At 44.0% G+C, this 22539-nt stretch overlaps 2 protein-coding genes across 2 annotated transcripts in view; both read left to right on the plus strand.

The window, feature by feature from the left end:
* Window positions 1-280: 280 nt before the first annotated feature.
* On the plus strand, window positions 281-8075 carry LOC145414152 (arylsulfatase A-like). Its single transcript, XM_080283718.1, has 11 exons — window positions 281-785; window positions 1660-1743; window positions 2160-2283; window positions 2887-3086; window positions 3610-3736; window positions 4556-4722; window positions 5956-6080; window positions 6596-6726; window positions 7271-7379; window positions 7577-7712; window positions 7817-8075. Exons 1-11 carry the CDS (start codon window positions 529-531, stop codon window positions 8073-8075), a joined length of 1719 nt encoding a protein of 572 aa, XP_080139844.1. The 5' UTR covers window positions 281-528.
* A 12216-nt stretch (window positions 8076-20291) lies between these two features.
* LOC145414112 (dual specificity protein phosphatase 2-like) overlaps window positions 20292-22539 on the plus strand; it is a 37628-nt gene continuing 35380 nt past the window's right edge. The window contains exon 1 of the mRNA XM_080283670.1: window positions 20292-20673. Coding sequence (XP_080139796.1) covers window positions 20610-20673 — 64 coding nt within the window. The 5' untranslated portion in view covers window positions 20292-20609. The remainder of the gene's footprint in view (window positions 20674-22539) is intronic.

Here is a 22539-nt window from a genome sequence, read left to right on the forward strand (position 1 = left end):
TGAGTCCCAACCTGAAAAAAAAAAAAAAAATCTACCTCGCTCAAAAAAACAAACGCTAATAAACACACACACTAAAATATGACAGCCTATCTACCCTCGCTCAAAAAATAAACACATGAACAAACACAAACACACGGACAAAACCAGATGGTCACCTGAGACTGCTTATCTCCCCGTCCTCTCACAATCTCGAGATAATGACTGTCCTCTCAACGCGCCATCGATCCCTCACTGCCACACCTCAACACAGCGCCACTCTAGCGTTCCCTCGTCACTTTACTCTCAAATATACGCTGATTTGTCCCATAATTTGAACTGAGAACGCTGTCTTACCGAACGAGGTTGTACGCAAGTCAAGGGGCGGTTATTTTAAACGAATATTTCCACTCTCGCTCCCTCCATCATTCTAATCTCGTATACAGCTGAATTTTGCCCTATTCTGAGCCGAGAAAGGAGAATTTTGACTGTCTCTGAATCATAATTGTCAACGGTCGGCCATTTCTGAAAGCTCAAAAGACGGTCAGAAATATGAAGGTGCTCTATTGTCTGTGGTTACTATCGGCGTTGTGTTTTTGTGGCTATGGCAACGGAGAAAAGTTGGAACTGAAAGGAAAACAAGGGAAAACTGATTCTAGTAATGTGAAGACGAAGGGCAGCCATGGAGTAAAGGGGGTGGACACAAAAATCACTTACAAGAACAACAACTCCCTACCCAACATCATCCTCATCCTGGCAGATGACCTCGGCTACGGTGACCTCAGCTTCTCAGGTCATCCAACGTCCAGGTAGGGTCAAACCAGGACACGCATATCTTTACAGCATATCTATGTGTACGTTCGTATGTATGTATGCATGTGATGTAGACATACAGACAGCAGATGCACAGAGACAGACAGATGACAGACAGATAGATATAGATGGCTAAATAGATAGATAAAGAGATATATTTAAATATTTTGATGACTCGCTATTTTTATGAGTCTAACAATCTTTCTCTGACACAAATCTGTTTAAAATTCTTAAGCCATTTTGTTGGATATATTTAAAGTTGACATGGTAGTTAGTTACAAGTGACGCGCAATCCAGAGAACTACTGCCATTCTCCTCTCACCTGGCTCAAACCTGCGTCTCTTTGCAGCTTAATTCACGTAGCTCAGTGGCAGAAAAGACAATACCTTGGCTCTACATCCTCTCTGAAGCACTTCTTCGTGACTAGCATCGTATTCTAGTGTTTGGGCAGCTTTATGTCTAGTTAAAGCGGAAGGAGGACAACACCTTCAGTACGAGGACGTTAATTTGTATTTAGCTAACTTAATGTGATTTTCTTCATAGGTTCCATTCGAGTTGGTATAGAAGCTTCGTTGAACCTCTTCCTTAGCGATTTATTTTCCTTATTACACCTCCACATTCTCCTTTATTATTTTATTTATATAATTTTAATATCGACATAGTATGCATCAGTAATAATGACGAGGATATTATGTTGTAACGGGCAAAATAAATTACTATGGGAAAGGTATTACGACATATTCAAAGGCACGATTATTATCCTCAGACTACTAGTATTTCTGTGAACTAAACATATCTGTATTGAATTGTTTATCTGGAGAGTAAGAATGTGAAATCCTCTCTCTCTCTCTCTCTCTCTCTCTCTCTCAGGAGCCCCCAGCTGGACTACCTAGCAAGGAAGGGTCGGTTCTTCACTCACTTCTACGTCTCCAGTCCCGTGTGCAGTCCCTCAAGGTAGGTACTACACACACACACACACACACACACACACACACACACAATGCAACAGATAACACACATAGCAACCAGATTAACGCAGACCGATTGTTTTGCGTCTTGCATGTGTCAATAGTTCTCTCTCTCTCTCTCTCTCTCTCTCTCTCTCTCTCTCTCTATTCCGTTTTTCCTTATTATTCATCATATCATCTGACTATCTTGTTCATTACACCTCTCTGCCTCCTCCTCCTCATCATGATCATCATCACGATAATCATCATCATCACGATAATCATTACCACCACCACCACCACCACCTGCCATCATCATCACCACCACCACAACCACCACCACATTCATAACCAGCACCACCACCACCATCCTCCTCCTCCTCATCATCATCATCACCATTAATCTCACGTCACCTCCTCCAGGGCATCACTATTAACAGGCCGCCTACAGATCCGCAGTGGCGTGTACCCCGGAGTGTTTACCCCTGACAACACACTTGGTCTGCCACACAACGAGACCATCATACCGGCGCTGCTCAAGGCCAAGGTAGTGCGTGGCGGGGCAAGGCAGGGCACAAGAGGTCAGGGCCGTGTGGAATCTGGTGTGGTGTGGTGGTAATGTGGTGTGGTAAACGTGGTAGTGGTGGGATGTGATGTGATGCTAGTGTGGTGTGGTGATAGTGTGGTATGATAATCGTAGTAGCTGTGGGATGTGGAAGTGGTAATAATGTGGTGGTGGTGGTGGTAGTGTAGTGGTGGGATGTGGAAGTGGTAAAAGTGTGGTGATGGTGATAGTAATGCCATGTGGTGGTGGTAATGGTGTGGTGGTAGTGGTAGTAATGCCATGTGGTAGTGGTAATGGTGAAGTGGTAATGGTAGTAATGGCAGACGTGGTAATGGTGGTAGACTGTGTTCGAAATAGGTCAGTGTTTTTTTTAAAGGGGGTCACAACCTTTGGCAGTGGCGACCCTCTAAGCTGGGTGGGGGGGGGAAGGGGGGAGGAAAGGGGAAGGGGGTGAGGAAGGGGAGAACCTACCATCCTCAAAGTAGCATGAAACGTTAGAGTAAATACTGTTATAGAAACGTCAAGCTCTAACCTCTCTCTCTCTCTCTCTCAACATTTCTGCCTGTTTACCTGTCTTCCTGCCAGGGGTACCGCACGCTGATAGCCGGCAAGTGGCATCTCGGGGTGGGCAGCAGCCGTGAGTACCTGCCCGTGCACTATGGCTTCGACGAGTACCTGGGCGTGCCGTACTCCCACGACATGTGCCCGTGCCTGGCGTGCTTCCCTCACAACCGCCCGTGCTACGACACCTGCTGGCACTGGGACGTATCGTGCCCGCTCTTCAGGTGAGAGCATTCCCATTCGGTGACTATGCTTCTTTCACCTTAACTTGGCCCAGGTTTTCGTCCGACTGTAGCTTACTTTATATAGCCCGGGGGCAAAAATAAATGAACAAATATCTATCTATCTATGAATAGCCAGACGCCTTAATCCCGGATGGGGAGGGTCACAAACAAAGCGCCTACATGGCTCCCTGTCTCCTGCCATTTCGCTCCCCTCCCTCCAACTTACACCCCCCTTTCTTATATACCTCTCTACTCCATTCCTACATTTCATAAAAAAATGAATACAAATAATAATAAAATGACACTGCTACGGCTGTGCACCCGTTCCACAGCACTTGCTCGAGACTAGCATCATATTCTTGTGTTAAACTCCTGATACAGCTCAACTTTCAAAATGGACAGATGACAGGTTTGGGCCAAGTTAAAGCGAAATGAGTACTGGGTCACTGATTAGGTGAAACAACACATTTTCATCACGGCACTTCAACAACAACAACGCTGATGATCATTTTTGTCTCCCTAGCAACACAACTATAGTGGAACAGCCAGTGGATCTCACCTCCCTCACTCAGCGCCTCATCCAACGTGCCATCCACTTCATATCCACTCCATCCACCGATCCATACTTCCTCTACCTACCCTTCCACCACGTGAGTCCACACAGCACTAATGAGTATGGAAGCCTGTGATAATTGACTAGTGCAAATCAAATGAATAACCCAACGAGCACATAATCAGTCTAATTACTTCGTTCTTCAACCTAAACTAATCTCTCACAAATTAATCTAGCCTAATATTACCCAACCCAACTGAACCATAACACAGCCCAGCCCAACCTAACACAGCCCAGCCCAACCTAACACAGCCCAACCCAACCTAACACAGCCCAACCCAACCTAACAAACACAGCCCAACTCAACCTAACAAACACAGCCCAACTCAACCTAACACAGCCCAGCCCAACTCAACCTAACACAGCCCAGCCCAAGTCAACCTAACACAGCCCAGCCCAATTCAACCTAACACAGCCCAGCCCAACTCAACCTAACACAGCCCAGCCCAACTCAACCTAACACAGCCCAGCCCAACTCAACCTAACACAGCCCAGCCCAACTCAACCTAACACAGCCCAGCCCAACTCAACCTAACACAGCCCAGCCCAATTCAACCTAACACAGCCCAGCCCAACTCAACCTAACACAGCCCAGCCCAACTCAACCTAACACAGCCCAGCCCAACTCAACCTAACACAGCCCAGCCCAACTCAACCTAACACAGCCCAGCCCAACTCAACCTAACACAGCCCAGCCCAACTCAACTTAAAACAGCCCAGCCCAACCTAACCCGGCCTAACTTGAACACATCGATCCACACTAAACCAAATCAAAACAAGCCTGACCCATCCTAACCCAACCTAAACAAACCAAGTCAAGCAAAACCTACTCATTCTACTCCCCCCCCCCCTCCAGGTCCACCATCCCCAGTTTGCGTCGAGTGCGTTCAGCGGGACCAGCGAGCGTGGAATGTTCGGCGACGCGTTGGCGGAGCTGGACGGGGCCGTGGGGCAGCTGGTGCAAGCGTTGAGGAGCCTGGGACAGCTGGAGTCAACGCTGATTTGGTTCACCTCCGATAATGGGTACGTGAGGAGGGGAGGGGGGGAGCTCTCTTACAAGGGTTGGAATAGGAGACAAACCCTCAGTATTACGTCACAACAGGAGCCAATTTCACGTCACAATAAGAGCCAATTTCACGCAACAGTAGGACCCAATTTCACATCACAACAGGAGCCAATTCCACGTCATAATAGGGGACAATTTCACGTCACAATAAGAACCAATTTTACGTCACAATAGGAGCCAATTTCACGTCACAATGGGAGCCAATTTCACGTTAAAATAGGAGCCAATTTCACGTCACAATAGGGGCCAATTTCACGTCACAATAGGGGCCAATTTCACGTCACAATAGGGGACAATTTCACGTCACAATAAGGGACTACTTCACATCACAATAGGAACCAATATCTCTTTATATCATCATTGTTGCAGATAATGCCTCTTTATAACATTTGCATTTGTAAAAGACACGGCTACAGCTCACACTGCCACACTAACACTGCTACACCTCACACTGCCATACTAACACTGCTACACCTTACACTGCCACACTAACACTGCTACACCTCACACTGCCACACTAACACTGCTACACCTCACACTGCCACACTAACACTGCTACACCTTACACTGCCACACTAACACTGCTACACCTCACACTGCCACACTAACACTGCTACACCTCACACTGCCACACTAACACTGCTACACCTCACACTGCCACACTAACACTGCTACACCTCACACTGCCACACTAACACTGCTACACCTCACACTGCCACACTAACACTGCTAAATCTAAGTATCACGCTTCACACAGACAAAACTTAAACTCCACATTACTTCACCACATAAATAATCACACTTCACACTACCACACTACACACAGAATTTATAATCACACCTCACACTGCCACACCTCACACACACTTCAGTCACCCATCCTGACCCTACTGCACAGACTTATTTAACCCTTTGTAGTTCGAGACAGGCGCTATGGCAAATGTCAAAGCTGCTTCAACAGTCCCTTGAGAGAGTCGTTTATCTTTACCATTCCGTTAATTCTCGTAAGATTAGTTTTGAAATCAACCTAAACTTACGATGAAAATTATGAAAAAATTAAAGGGGATAATTAGTTTTTTTTTTAAGGTTCTATACTGAAGGTGTTTAACTTTTGTTTTAATTATACATATACTCCTCTCTCGTCTCCCGTCCCTACCTAAGTCTCCCCTCCTCTCCCTCCCCCCCCCTAGCCCGAGCCTGACCCGTCACGAACGAGGGGGGTGCGCTGGCCCCCTCCGATGCGGCAAGGGCACCACGTGGGAGGGGGGCGTCAGGGTGCCCTCCTTTGTACACTGGCCACAGAGGGTGTATCCAGGTGAGTACACAGAACACACCCCAACAGATAAATAAATAAATAAACATGGTGACTACACAGAACACACCCAATAAATAAAAAATAATAACTACACAGAACACCCCCAATGAATAAAAAATAATGACTATAAAGAACACCCCCAATAAATAAAAAATAATAACTACACAGAACACCCCCAATAAATAAATAAATAAATAATCAAAATAAAATAAAGCTGCCCATATATATAACACGATCACGTCAGTCCCATGCCTAAATAAATCTCAATTTTTAAAAAGCAGGACGAGATTCCTCAGACTTGTGACCATAATACTATCTATCAGTCTGTCAAATTCCCTCTCCCTCCCTCTGTCTAATATCTATCTAGTTATCTATCCATTTATCTATCTATCTCCCCACAGGTCGCACTGACAGGCTAGCTTCAATCCTAGACTTGCCCCCATATCTATCAATCAAAATCCCTCTCCCTCCCTCTATCTATCTATCTATTTATCTATCTATCTATCGCGCCACAGGTCGCACAGACGGGCTAGCCTCCACCCTAGACGTGCTGCCCACCCTGGCCTCCCTCACCAACCTGTCCACCTCACACCTCACCCTCGACGGCCTGGATGTCACCTCACTCTTGCTCAACCCAAACACAGAGGTAGGGGGGGAGGGGGAGAAGGGGACTACGACTACGAATGATTAACACTACGACTACTACGACTACGAATGACTAACACAACGACTACGACGATTACTACGACTACGAATGACTAACACAACGACTACGACGATTACTACGACTACGAATGACTAACACTACGACTGCGAATGACTAACACTTCGACTACTACGATTACTACGACTACGAATGACTAACACTACGACTACTACGTTTACTACGACTACGAATGACTAACACAACGACTACTACGATTAATACGACTACGAATGACTAACACTACGACTACTGTGACTACGAATGACTAACACTACGACTACTACGATTACGAATGACTAACACTACAACTACTGCGATTACTACGACTACGAATGACTAACTCTACGACCACTACAATTATAAATGACTAACACTACGACTACGAATACCTGATGATGATGCTAATACTCATAATAACCACCGAATAACAATAGCACCGAAATCACCTACTTACTGTTTACGTTTCTCTTCCTACTTACGACAGAGCCCCCGTAAGTACCTACCGATTTACCCGGAAACCCCCGACCCGTCAGTAGGCCCTTTGGCGGTTACTAACGGGACTTACAAGGCTCACTTCTACACTAAGGGTTCTGGTAAGTATTGTGGACATCGGTAAGTAGGTAGGTAGGTGGGAGGGTAAGTAGGTAAGCAGTTTGTATATAATCTACAATATGTGTATTACGTATGGGTACTTGTGCGTATATGTGTATGTGTAATTTGTGTGTGTATGTCATGTGCACGTGTATGTGTGTGCGATTATAACCCTAATCTATATAACCCTGGCCTACAGATCTCTCAGACGCCAGCAACTACGACCCTATGTGCCCTGGCAGCCACCCCCTCACCCTCCACCAGCCTCCCCTGCTCTACAACCTCCACCACGACCCCGGCGAGAGATACGACCTGGCAAACATCACGACCTACAGGTTAATTGATCTTAAAATTTCACACTAGTAATAATTAAACAGGCGGGGAAATTTAACACCTACAAAGCGAAACTAAATCAAACTCGAATTTCTCCCGTCCGCAGCTCCGTCCTCGCCGAGTTGACGAAATGGCGGGAAGAGCATATGAAGTCGGTCAGCTGGATGCCGCCCCGAACCAACATCACAGACCCCCGCGCCCAACCCTGCTGCACCAAACCGTCCTGCAACCCCTTCCCTGCCTGCTGTGACTGCTCTACCACATCTACTACCACACCTACCACCACCACAACGGCTGCTGAGAAGACGTCTAAAGGTCGCCATCCGAACCACATCGCGAGCTTCAACGACCACGGTGGCAAATGAGATGGCAATGTGTATGTGTGGGTGTGTGTGTGTGTGTGTGGGTGGGTGGGTGTGGGTGTTATGGCTTGTATTGTTGAGGTGTGCTACTCTCTTTTCACCTTAAGTGGAATGCTGAGCTGTAGAAAGAGATGAATGCTAGAATATGATGCTAGTCACGAAGCAGTATTGAGGATGCGTTATCAATGTTTATCCTGCATCATCTAGTTATTTCTTACTCCCACTGCCACTCCACCCAACCAGCATACTCAGCCGTCCCAGGAACACACAAGACAAGGCCTGAGAAGTTCCTAGTGGGGAGCTATTTACGAAACAATGTGTAAAACATCATGAAAGACGGTCCGGATTTCAGTCATTCACAGATTACACACACACACACACGCACACACACACACACACACACACACACACACACACACACACACACACACACACACACACACACCGAAGGACCTACTTTTACAACTACATCCATCTACCAATGCTCATGACTGTTCCGCGTTGTTCAGATGTACAGTACAGGAATAAACAATGGACAGTCTCGTGTGCATATCAACAATACCTCTCTCTAACTCCAAAGCATGGCATAAGTTATTTCATGGAGGAATAACAGCATTTTCTATACAATCTTCTTCAGGTGTCAGTAGTTCTTTTACATTATATGACCACGTATGAGGGATGGAGGAGGGCTCCGAAGTGGAGGGGGACGGGCGACATGGAGGCGATTTGTTTGTGGCCACCCCTTACGGGATTAAGGCGTCTGGCAATAGATGGGCAGATAATGGATAGCCTGTGGACAAGAAATAATGTCTGTCATCACTAATATTCCTACTCAAAGTGGGAATAATTGTAGGAGAGAGAGAGAGAGGAGAGCTTTGACAGGTGAGACAGTATGCAAGTAGGCAATTAAACACCTGTGTACGGCTTAATGAAGTGCTCAGGTGCTTTGAGTCCACCTGTGCCCACATTTACTCACACAATAATTGCTCGTAAATGCATGTATGATAAATGCTCTTACATACTCACACAATAAATACTCTTAAATGTTCATACGACAAATGCTCTTCAATGCTCACATAATTAATGCTCATAATATAATGCTCTTAAATACTCCATCTATAAATGCTCTTCAATGCTCACGTGATAAATGCTCGATGCTCCCAACTACTCCTTCTGTAAATGCTCTTCAATGCTTACACACTAATATTTTCACAAGAATATTCACACCACAAATGCTATAACATAAATGCTTACCATAAATGCTCATACCAGACATGCTTAACACAATCAATGTTCTAATGCTCACACGAACAATGCTCTTACACTCACACCACAAATGCTCTCTCTCTCTCTCTCTCTCACACACACACACACACACACACACACACACACACACACACACACACACAGCGCCTTTGTGTCACCCCAGCGATGATCCCTTACCCTGCATTCAGTTCAGCTGATGGCCAAGTATAGTCAGACTGGAGGGGGCCCATTTGACTAGTAACCAAGGAGATTCGTGCCTACTTCATAACAAAGGTTCGTCGAATTCCACGCCACCAGGACTTAGTATTCAACCTGTGAGCGGCCTTGTCCAGTCCCGTCGGGTGAAAACGAACCATGAATAATAATCACACACATGATGACAAAAGGAATCTCCATGCATAGTGTGTGTGTGTGTGTGTGTGTGTGTGTGTGTGTGTGTGTGTGTGTGTGTGTGTATGTATGTGTGTGTGTCTGCGTGTGTGATTAATCTTGTGAACATCTTGCGAGCATGTCATGGAATTTCCCTCCCTCCCTCCCTATGTGTGTGTGTGTGTGTGTGTGTGTGTTTGCGACGACGTGGCAGTGGCACTGTGTTTGTGTATGTCTGATTGAGAGGGAGGGAGGGAGGGAGGGAGGGAGAGAGAGAGAAGAAACGAAAGAGAGGGAGAGGAGGAGGGGTGGGGAAAGAGAGAGAGAGAGAGGAGGGGAGGAAAGGGAGAAGGGAGGGGAGGTGGAGGGGGAGATAAGGTTGAGGAAGAGTGTGGGAGGAAAGGCAGGGGTGGAGGGTTAGAGGGAGAGGGGTGGAGGGAGGGAAGAGAGAAAGCCAGACGATGAGACGGGATGGAGAGATAAAAGTGGAGGGGTGGAGGAATGTAGAGCAAGGAAAGTGAAGGTGGAGGGAAGGAGGTGGAGAGAAAATAAGACAGGGTGGAGGGATGGAAGAAAAAAGTGGAGGGGAGGAATAAAGGGATGCAAGACAGTGGAGGTGGATGTCAGGAGGGAGGGAGAGAGAATGGGAGGGAGGAAAGGAAGGTGAGAATGTGGAGAGAGGGAAGGGAGAGAAAAGATGGGTGGGGGAGGGAGGGAAACGGAGAGAGGTAGGGAGGGAAGGGTGGAGAGGAAGGGTCGAGAAAGGAAAGGTGGAGGAAAGGGAGGGAGGAAAGGACGCCAGACGTTGAGACAGGGGTGGTGGAGGGAAGGAGGGGTGGTGGAGAGAAGGAGGGGTGGAGGAGGAGCGAGAGAGGTGGAGGAGGGAGGGGTGGTGGAGTGCCAGTGGGTGTCAGTGCCTGGTGGAGGGTGGCAGGACACACACACGCGCCGCTCCAATCCACCTGCCCTGCGGTCTGTGTACACCCGCCCTACCTTGTCCTGCCCTGCCCTAGGTCTCATCTGCCCTACTCTGCCCTGCTTTTCCTGCCTTGCCCTGCCCCTGTCCTGCCTACCTGCCCTGTCCTGCCCTATCCTAAGTCTCACCAGACCTGTCCTGTTCTGTCTGCTCTATCCTGTCCTGCCCTATGTCTCACCTGCCCTGCCCTGCCCCATTGAAATAAGTTCGTGTTGTGACCCGGCCTGAACACGGCGCTAGTGAAGTGACCTGGGAGTCCTGTGTGACCTGACCTGACCTGTCTTGGGAAACCTGACCCGGTAATTCTGTGACCTGACATGACTTAACCGAATTTGACATGACCTGGGAGTCCTGTGACCTAACCTGATCTAACTTGACCTCGAAGTCCGGAAGTCCTATGTTACCAGACCCAGTTTGACCTGACCTGACCTGGGTTCTACGTGACCTGACCTGACCTTGGAATCCTACGTGACGACCTGTGGCTCTACAAATGGGGTTTATTTATCTATCTACCTACCAATTTATCTACTTTCATTTTTCTATATAACCTAGTGATTATCTTCATCCCCCCACAGCGTCTAATTTGACCTGACCTCACTTTTCGAGCCAAATGACCCTCCCTAGCGACCTGTCTTGACCCAGTTTACCCTCGTCTAGTGACTTCACTCTATTGGTGACATGACCCATTTAGTGTTCTACCCTCTAGTATTCTGACCTGACTACATGCCTCTAGTAACTTGACCTGACCTCATGACTCCACTGACCTGACAAACTTTATACCATTAATGACCTGACCTGACCTCATGCCTCTGATATAACCTGTTCTCACGCCTAAAGTAACCTGACCTGACCTCAAGCTTCTAGTGACCTGACTGACCTCATAGCTTTAGTGACAATCTGACCTCATGCCTCTAGTGACCTGACCTGACCTGCTCTACCACCCTTTCCAGTGACCTGACTTGACCTGGAACCCTAGCAACTAACTTCATCTGCTACCATTTCTCGACATCTTAACTACATCATGAGTGACCTTGGATCTTACCTGGCAACATCATTTGACCTATTTTATAGTGATATGAACTTCCTGTTGACCTGACCTATCTACTGACCTGACCTACTGACCTCATTTGGGCCTTCTCTACAGACCTGGTTTATCGCGACCTGACCTGAATTCTTCCCATTAAATAAAAACCAGTGACCTAACTTCCAAAGTGACCTGACCTATTTTCACTGGCCCCATTCTGCCCACCTGACTCTTTAAGTGATATGACCTTCACACTGACCTAGTTTTGTGTGCCTGACCTTTCTTATCACCTGACTCTTGTGACCTAACCCCTTTAACTGCATGACACACTAGCGATGTGACTTCTTTTGTTATTTGATGACCTGACCCGAGACATCTAGTGACCTGATCTCTCCAGTGACATGACCTAGTGATATAATGCTTCAAGTGACGTGACCTCTCTAGCGACATGACTGCTTCGGTGACATGACTGCCTAATGACAACCTACCTATTGGCATGACCTCTGTAGAGAAGTGACGTTTCTCGTGACATGACCACCACTGACATGACCTCTAATGACATGACTTCCCCGGTGACATGACCTCCTAATGATAACCTCTCCAACGACATGACCTCTCTCGTGACATGATATCTTATGACATGACCTCTCTCTGTACATGACTTTTCTAGTAACATGACCTCTAGTGACAAGAGCTCTACTGACATGACCTCTCTAGGGACAGGACTTCCCTAGTGACATGACCTCTCTACTGACATGACCTTTCTAGTAACATGACCTCTTCAATTATATTTCATTCACTTTAAACGAGATGCTAATTTCTTTCGTCCCTTTGCAGCTTATTTCACGTAGCTCAGTGGCAGTGAAAAGACAATCCTGCGACTCTGCACCCTTTTCACGGCACTTCTTCGTGACTAGCACTATATTCATGCGTTAATCTCTTGTTCATTCACAGTACTGAAGATAGAGATAATTTTACGCCAGTTTCATGTGAGCGGAATAGAGTGAATGTCCGTAATAATAATAATAATAATAATCCATCCATCCATCCATTGCCAGATAATAATAATAATAATAATAATAATAATAATAATGATAATAATAATAATAATAATGATGATGATGATGATGATGATAATGATATTGCTGATGGTAATAATAATAATAGTAATAATAGTAATAATAATAATAATAACAATAATAATAATAATAATAATAATAATAATATTTAAAATAACAGAAATCTATGTTGCAAAACTGCCATCTCTCCATCATCATATTTTACCTATATCACGAGATTAACACTAGAATAGGGTGCTTGTCACGAAGAAGTGCAATGGCAAGAATGTAGAGGCGAAGGACTCTCTTTTTCTGCCACTGAGCTACGTGGAATAAGTTGCAAAAGGACGAAAATTAAGGAACTCCAGACCTCGTATTCTCGTCGGGTAAGGAAGCTCCCTAACACCTCTTCCTCAGCGATTTATTTTTTGAACATGGCTGGTTAATATCCTAATGTACGTTACTCATGGGTATGGCGATATTGGAAGGATTTATGTAACACAGAAGAGGGCAGTAAGGTGTAATATATAAAATAAATCGCTTAGGAAAAGATGTTAGGGAGGTCAAATATTAGACCAGCTTTTGCCTCGACTATATTTGACCCCACATTGAATTACTCCTTTAAATAAACCTAATTTGACCTGACCTGACCTGATGGAGTGGGTCAGCCTACATGACTCACTAGCCTCATATGAATGCAAGTCGATGTTGTAACGATGACCTGACTTCCCCCTACGTGTGAGCAGACATGACTCATATATAACACCAGGTCACTATAGTACTGGTGGACATCACTGTTATATATGAAGTCAGGTCATTATATTACTGGTGGCCTGACCTGACGACCCAGTGTAAGAGTAAGCATCGTTGTTATATATGAAGTCAGGTCATTAAATCACTGGTGACCTGACCTGACAATTCCAAGTCTCTAGCATTTGTGACCTGACCCATCCTGACCTGACCTGACTTCACTGCCATAAACTAAGGTCAACTTTTATAAAATCACGTGACATCAGGTGACATGTTGACTGAAGAAGAGATAATGGATGTAATTATTCTCTCTCTCTCTCTCTCTCTGCCTGATTTAGAGTCGGACCAGAAAAACAGGGGTCATTAGGAACTGCCAAAGAAAAAAAAAAAAAAAGAAAAAAAAGGAAATTAATTGGCTCCCTGCCCGTCTGACCTGGTTTGAATTCGACTGACCTGACCTGACCTGACCTCTTACACGCCAGGTCATGCATTCATTAACCCCTTTACTGCAGACTTTTTCCCCCCATTCTTCCTATCTTTATTTCGGTGATGGACTGAGACGCCTTCACGTGGTGACACTAATATGATCGGGCGGTGGAGTTGCCCACTTATACAAACGTGTCTCCATCCCCTCCCTATCCCCTGAAAGGACGATGGTGGACTGCTAAAAAAGGGTACCTCTGGCCTGCAGTCCACTGGGTTCACGTTCAGATGAGCCTGGGGTTGCAACTACTACTACTACTACTACTACTACTACTACTATTACTACTACTACTACTCGTTCTACTACTACTAGAATGCAGAGTTAGTAAGAATAATATATAAAAATGAATACTGACGCGGGCAATTTTAAAACTACACTTTTTCCAGTTACACCTGGTTCAAAGTGACCTGACGACCTAGAATAACTTGGCCGAACTGACCTGACCTTACGACCTGAAATAGCATGACCCACCTGACCTGATCCTGCCTTGACACCGGTCTTGTCTTGATCAAAGTACTGACCAACTTTGACCTGACTTGATTTGGAATGACCTTCCTTAGCCTAACCTGACTTCCCTGCCTCACCTGATCTGACCTGACTTCACCCTTCCTCACCTGTTCTGGCCGACTTCCCTTCCTCACCTGATCTGACCTGACTTCCCTCATTCACCAGATCTGACCTGACTTCCCTTCCTCACTTGACCTGACTTATTTCTACTGGACCTGACCTAACTCCAACCTAACCTGACTTGTTTCCTTTTGATCTGACACAAATCCACCTGACCTGACCTGACCTGACCCACTAATATTTGACCAGACAACTCAACTCCCCCTCTGCCATCAAAGTATCTCCAGTGACGTCACCAACTCCCTTATGACATCAGCGTCGACATCAAGGCATCGCAGTGACGTCATCAATTCCCCCTCTGACGTCATCAATTCCTACATCACACTCGTCGCCAGAAATATACACACATTAAAGTTCGCGTGTACATCCATCGTGTGTGTGTGTGTGTGTGTGTGTGTGTGTGTGTGTGTGAAACTGAGGACCCCGCTAGACCGACTCCCCCCCCCTTCCTTCACCCCCCAAGACCCCGATACAACGATGCCGCGGCCAAAAATAAAACCCCGCTAAATTGAAACGGCGCGAATCGATATCGCGAGGAAATTATATTTGAATTCAACTTAAAAAAAAAAATGAATCCAACACAGACAATAAAGAGAACTGCTGATGAACAATATGGAATTCAAAGCGAGTGTGTGGGCTTTTGTCTATCTATCCATCTATCTATTCATCTATCTATGCCCGGACGCCATAATCCCGTACAGGGGGATGAAAAGCCTGAAATAATTGGTGATGTGAGGTACAAAAGGCGAGGATACTTGAATTCAATTTTAAAACGAATCCAAACAGAAAAATAACGAATCCAAACAGAAAAATAACGAATCCAAACAGAAAAATAACGAATCCAAACAGAAAAATAAAGAACCCAAACAGAAAAATAACGAATCCAAACAGAAAAATAACGAATCCAAACAGAAAAATAAAGAAACCAAACAAAAATAACGAATCCAAACAGAAAAATAACGAATCCAAACAGAAAAATAACAGTTAAATCACGTTAAAGATATGAACAATAAGGAATTCAAAATCAGAGTGTGCTAGATGGATACACGATCAACGGATGGAGTGAAATATTAGCCAAAAAGAACACCGCTGGAAAAAGATATATAAGAAAATGCAATATCTCAAAATTTATATAAAAAAAGATATATAAAAAGTGAAGGACGAAGCTATATACTGAAAAAAAAAGGACAAAGATACCATACTTAAACTTAATCAATCAGTGAAATGTGTTACGAACCAAAATGGAAGTCTAATGAAAAAAAATAAGAAAAAAATTATATTGGTGCTGATAAAAACGTATACAAATGGAAAGGAAGAAAAAGGAAAGCAAATAATAATAATAATAATAATAATAACAAAACTCAGTGTATTAAGACTGTAACTTATGTAAAAAAATAAACGAGTACAAGACGAAGCTATTTAAGAACGAAATGATAGCGTGAGGAACGAAACAAAAAGAAATCTGTTCAAATAGAGATATGGAGGCGAAAAAATGGACCCATCTGTGCTGAAAGATACGAATGTTTATGGAAAGCTGTTAAAAAAAAATCTTAAGAGAGAAATTGTGTTATGTAGCTCAGAACACACAGACACACACACACACACACACACACGATGAAAAGGGCAGTGACTGAAAATAACTCTTAAATGTTAACTGGTTTTAGCCATGAACTATTATTATTATTATTGTTGTTGTTGTTGTGATCTTGGTGTCTCCAGAAGATTTGCTTCAGATCAGGGGAGACTTCGACTGGGGGGGGGGGATCAGAGGCAGCCTTCATTAACCCCTTCACTACGAGAAATCTGTCATGAATCTTCTGGAGGTAGCAAGAAGGACACACACACACACACACACACACACACACACACACGCGTATTTAAACAGGTTGGTCCAAATATAAGACACACAGATTACTCCATCATACTACCAACCAATAATATTCCTGTCTATCCTTTCCAGTGCACCCTTCCACAGTTCAATCTAACCAGCCGTCCCACAGCCTAACCAAACTAGATCTATTTCTCTCTCAACCTAACCTACCCTAACTTCAGCCAGTCTAACCCCAACACACCTAACCTACCCTAATCTAACCCAAATGCCTTCCCTTAAATGACCTTACCAGCTCTTCACCTAACCTAACCTCATTCTAACCCAGCCACCACCCTAGCCCCAACCCTAACCTACCCTTACCACCTCACCCTGAACCCACTCTACCCTAACCCACTAATCCTACCCTACCCTAACTTCTCCTAACCTATCCTACCCTAACCTACCCTCTTCTACCCTAACCCACCCTACCCTAACCTGCCCGACCCTACCCTAACCCCTCCTAATCCACCCAACCCTAACCTACCCTGCCCTAACCTAACCTTCCCTAACCTACCCTAACCTCTCCTAACCCACCCTACCCTACCCTAACCCACTCTACCCTACCGTAACCCCTACCCTACCCTAACCCCTCCTAACCCACCCTACCCTACCGTAACCCCTACCCTACCCTAACCCCTCCTAACCCACCCTACCCTCTCCTACCCTAACCCCTCCCCACCCCACCCCACCCCACCCCACCCTACCCTAACCCCTCCTAACCCACCCCACTCTACCCTACCCTACCCAACCCTACCCTAACCCCTCCTAACCCACCCTACCCTAACCTATCCTAACCTAGCCTGTCCCTGCCTGACCTTGAGCCAAACCCGCCGCGCCTTAAAGCAGCAGAACACAGACAAACTTTTTACGCTCTCTCTCTCTCTCTCTCTCTCTCTCTCTCTCTCACTTACACACACACACACACACACACACACACACACACACATACACACACACACACACATGAAAGGACACCAACGCAAATATCACGCACATTAAGCACATATTGACCTGTAAACCCATAATGAACAGTATACACACACACACACACACACACACACACACACACACTCCCCCCTCTCTCTCTCACACACACACACACACACACACACACAGATCTGAACGACAGTAGTGACCTATTTCAATGATGCATCTCTGACGTCACCAGCCACCCTCCTCACTACTAGGTCAATGTGTGTGTGTGTGTGTGTGTGTGAGAGAGAGAGAGAGAGAGAGAGAGAGAGAGAGAGAGAGAGAGACCCTATTACTTCACTAACATTAAGAAAACAATTTACTCTCATCCGACACTGGTAAAATAAACACGATGAAATGGAAGGTTCGGTGCATTAAAGCTCGCCTCCTTGATAAAAAAAAAAAAACTATGAAAAAACAACCACGTTTCCAGATATTTAGAACATGCAATGGACATAAAATAATACAAAATAAGAAAATGTGACGTGAAAAACTCAGGAAGCCTATAGAGCCGAAAGAGATTGTAAGAACCGAAGTGGCGATTTTGTGTGAGCCAGATGTAAACAACTTTCTGGCGCCCATAATTTACTCCCGTAGAAACAGGAGCTTGTGTTTACCGATATATTTTTCTTCTTTTTACAGGAAACGAATAAAAAAAAAGGTGGATACAAAAATTACTAGGAACTACTTTGGGAGATTGGGTACTCTCGTCTCAAAATAACAAGAAGTAAAATTGAAATACGCGTCACGGCCTCCTCCCTCGCCTTCCCCTCCGCCATCTTTGATTCATCTCGTATCTGGCCCACTCTAACTCACCTTTGCCCTGACTCTCCATTATCTATTTGTTTATCTGTTTATTTTTTTCTCATTTACGTTTTATTGATGGGTATTTATTTTCATACTAATTTATTATTTGATTTTCACTAGGTATCTTCACCTTTCTCCTCAACCCCCCCTCCCCTTCCTCCTCTACCCCCTCTCTCCCTCCCTCCCTCCCTCTCTCTCCTCCCTTCCAAACTCCCGTGTATCGTTAAGAGCTTACACCTCTCTCTCCTCTCTCTCTCTCTCTCTCCTATCTTGACTCTCTTTTTCCTCGTTCATTCTCCCTCTCCCCTGTCTCTCACTCCACTCACTCTCCCTTCCTCTCTATTTTTTCTTCGCTTCTCCCCTCACTCATTTCCTCCCCTCTTTCCCCCTCTCTATTCACAGAATCTTTATCTTTTTCTCTTCTTTTTCCCTTACTTTCTAGCCTTCCTTATCTCCCCTCTCTCTTTCCCTTCCTCTCTCCCTTCCTCTCTCTCTCTCCCGCCATTACTCTTGCCTTCTAGTCTTTCCTCTCTCTCTCTCTTTCTCTCTCTCTCTCTCTCTCTCTTTCTTAATCCCTACACAAACCTTTCTTCTCCCACACAATCCTACAACCCACGGCTGGAAAGTCCCAAACAAACACTGCACAAACAGAGGTTCCAGTCGCAGAAAGAATCCAAGCCTGCACATGTAGAATCCAACCCTCCTCACTGAGAATCCAATCGTTTTTAGTGAATCCAATCCTTTTTTTTTTTTTTTTTACACAGAATTCAATCCTTTTTTTTTTATAGAGAATCTAACCCAACTTCAGAGAATTCAACTCCCAAGAGAATCAAAGCCTTTTTATACAGACTCCACGCTGGCACACAAAGAATCCAATCTATCTTACAGAGAATCCAATCCATTTTAGAATTCCATCCTTCTTGTAAACAACCCAATCCTCTGTGTGGAAAGTTCAAGTCTGCACGAGAAGACATCAACCCATTTTACGGCGATTCTGATTCTCTTTATAGAATACCCAATCTTTTAAATAGGGATTCTGATCTTTTAAACACAATCCAAGCCTATACATATTCAAATCCAATCCACCTTTCAGGGAATCCAATCCTTCATATACATATTTTAAATCTCCACGTAACTTCAATCCAATGCTTTAAATAATCCAAGTTTACACACAGAAACGAAGTCTCCACACAAGGAATCCAATCCTACTTATAGAGAATCCAACCATTTCTTGTTGAGAATCCAAACCCACATCAACAGAATCCAATCCTATTTTATTCCTTTCTATAAAGATTCCATTTTTACACGTGTTACCGTAATTTCTTCCCGTCAGTCTCTCTTTTTCCTTTCTTATAATTATCAGCACTTCCGTTTATTTTTTTACGCATACTCTCTGGCCCAATTCAACCCCTTCACTACGAGTATATAAACACATAATACTACCACTACTACTGTACAACAACAACAACTACTACTACTACTACTACTACTACTAATAATAATAATAATAATAATAATAATAATAACAATAAAATAGACTAAAAAGGCCAATGCACTGAAAGTGAGGAATAATTTAATGATAATAATAAAAAAAAGACGAATGAATGACAGAAAAAGATGAATGAGTGAAAAAAATAAAAAGGCATCATTCAGCAACAGCAATAAGTAAATAAGTAAATAAATAAATAAATAAAACCACATCGTAGAGAAGGGGTTTCAATCACTTACAAACTACATGAACTAAAATATCCAATCCCTTATAGTCAGAATCTAATCCCTTATACTGAACACTCGATCCTTTTATGTGCCCAAATCTTAACCAATAGAGGACTGAATCCAAAGAAACCAAAATCAAGTGAATCCAAAATTAGTGAATTCAAAATGAGAGCGAATTCAAACCTGTGTGACGCCAATCAAAACGTACAGTGAATCCAAAACTAGGCAAGAGGACTCCACGCCTATATAAGAAGAATCCTAACCTGTACAAGAAGAATCCGATCTTACAAGTGTCGAATCCAAACCAGTCCTACGTAAGTCAAATCCAGGGCCAATATATGTGAAATCAAACTCTCCATCAGGCGAATCCAATCTCATACACGTCGCATCCGATCCTACACAAATCGAATCCAATCCTACACAAATCGAATCCAATCCTACACGAGCCGAATCCAATCCTACACAAGCCGAATCCAATCCTACATATATCAAATCAAATCCTACACAAATCGAATCCAATCCTACATAAGAGGGAATCCAATCCTCCCAGCGGGGAATCCGATCCTACGTAATGTGAGCCCCATCATCATCATCAACGGCAGCAGGGGACGCAGCAGGATGGGTTGCAAAGGATCAAAGTCAAAGAAGAACGCCTACGCAAGGGTCGCCCAGTACCAGAAAGGTAAGTGGGGAAAATTGGCTGAGTATCCCCTGAATATTTAAATTTATAGGTAGCATAGAAAACGATCTTGAATTTTTGAACGAAAATTGTTATGAAACTTAAATTGGACGAATTTTGAATAATTATATTAAAGTATGAATGAATGAATGTGTGTGTGTGTGTGTGTGTGTGTGTTAGAGAGAGAGAGAGAGAGAGAGAGAGAGAGAGAGAGAGAGAGAGAGAGAGAGAGAGAGAATAAAAAATTAATATAAAAGGAATGTACGTACAAATATATAAAAAAATGAATAACAGACGAATGAATGACTGAGAAGGATAGACGGGGACTAAAAAATAAAAGAGGAAGGAAAGAAGGAAGGAAGGAGGGAAGGAAGGAAGGAAGGATGCTGGAAGGGAAGGGAAGGGAGGGAAGGAAAGAAGGAAGGATGGGAGGATGAAAGGAAGGAATGATGGAGGGAGGGAGGGAGGGATTAAAAATAGAGGGAAGGAAGGAAGGAAGGAGAGGGGAGGGTAGTGATGACGTTGGTTTGGTGGGTAAATGTCACGCAAATGCTGGCATCAATATTACACACGCCTTACCACACTCTAAGAAGGGTAGGTAGTGGCGTAGGTAGGTAGGTAGGTAGGTAGGTAGGTAGGTAGAAATACATAGAACACGCAGGTAGGCAGGAAGGTAAGTAAGCAGCTAGGTAGGTAAGTAGGTAGGTAATCAGGCAGGTAGGTAGGGAGACAGGTAGGTAGGTAAGTAGGCTGGTTGGAATATTTAAAACTAACAAGTAGGAAGGTAGGTAGGTAAGTAGGTAGGAAAACAGGTAGGTAGGTGGGGAGACAGGTAGGTAGCTAAGTAGATAAGTACGCTGGTTGGAATATATACAACTAACACGAACGTAAGTGGGTAAGTAGGTAGGTAAGTGGGTAGGTAGGTAGGAATGTAGGTAGGTAGGTAGGTAAGTGGGCTGGTAGAAATATATATAACTAACACGTAGATAAGTGGGTAAGTAGGTAGGTAAGTGGATAGCAGGAAAACAGGTAGGTAGGGAGACAGGTAGGTAGGTAAGTAGGTAGGTAGGTAGGTAATGGAAGTTAATGATGGTTATATATAAACTGTATTTCGAGAGGTCATAAAATTCATATTATTGTTAAATGTAATAAGCAAAATAAATCACTTAAGAAAAAATATTACGAAGCATCCTGTGTAACCCAGAATCCAGTCCTGGAGAGAGAGAGAGAGAGAGAGAGAGAGAGAGAGAGAGAGAGAGAGAGAGAGAGAGAGAGAGAGAGAGAGAGAGAGAGAGAATAAATATGAAGAAGCCAACACATGGACAAGTGAATGAATGAATGAATGAACGAAAGAAAGAATGAATAAATGAATGAATGATTGAATGAATGAATGAATGAACGAAAGAAAGAATGAATAAATGAATGAATGAACGAAAGAAAGAATGAATAAATGAATGAATGATTGAATGAATGAATGAATGAACAAATGAATGAATGAATGAATGAATGGATGAATAAATAAATAAATAAATAAATGAATGAATGAACAAATGAATCCATGAATGAATGAACTAACGAATGAATGAATGAATGAATAAATGAATGAACGAATGATTGAATGAATGAATAAATGAATGAACGAATGATTGAATGAATGAATGAATGAATGACCGCCATATTGATGATTTAATTGTAAGGAGGCGCCCTAACACCTCTCCTTTAGCGATTTATTTTTGGATATGACTTTTTTTTCCTACGCTAATTATGTATGAAGACACTGGACGGATTTAAATAACAAAGACTAGGGCTGATAAGCAAAATAAATCGCTTAGGAAAAGGTGTTAGGGAGCTTGCTTAACTGACGAGAAT

This window comes from Coenobita brevimanus, chromosome 98, assembly GCF_032717465.1.
Source record: "Coenobita brevimanus isolate Jiangsu-jjx chromosome 98, ASM3271746v2, whole genome shotgun sequence".
Taxonomy (NCBI): Eukaryota; Metazoa; Arthropoda; class Malacostraca; order Decapoda; family Coenobitidae; genus Coenobita; species Coenobita brevimanus.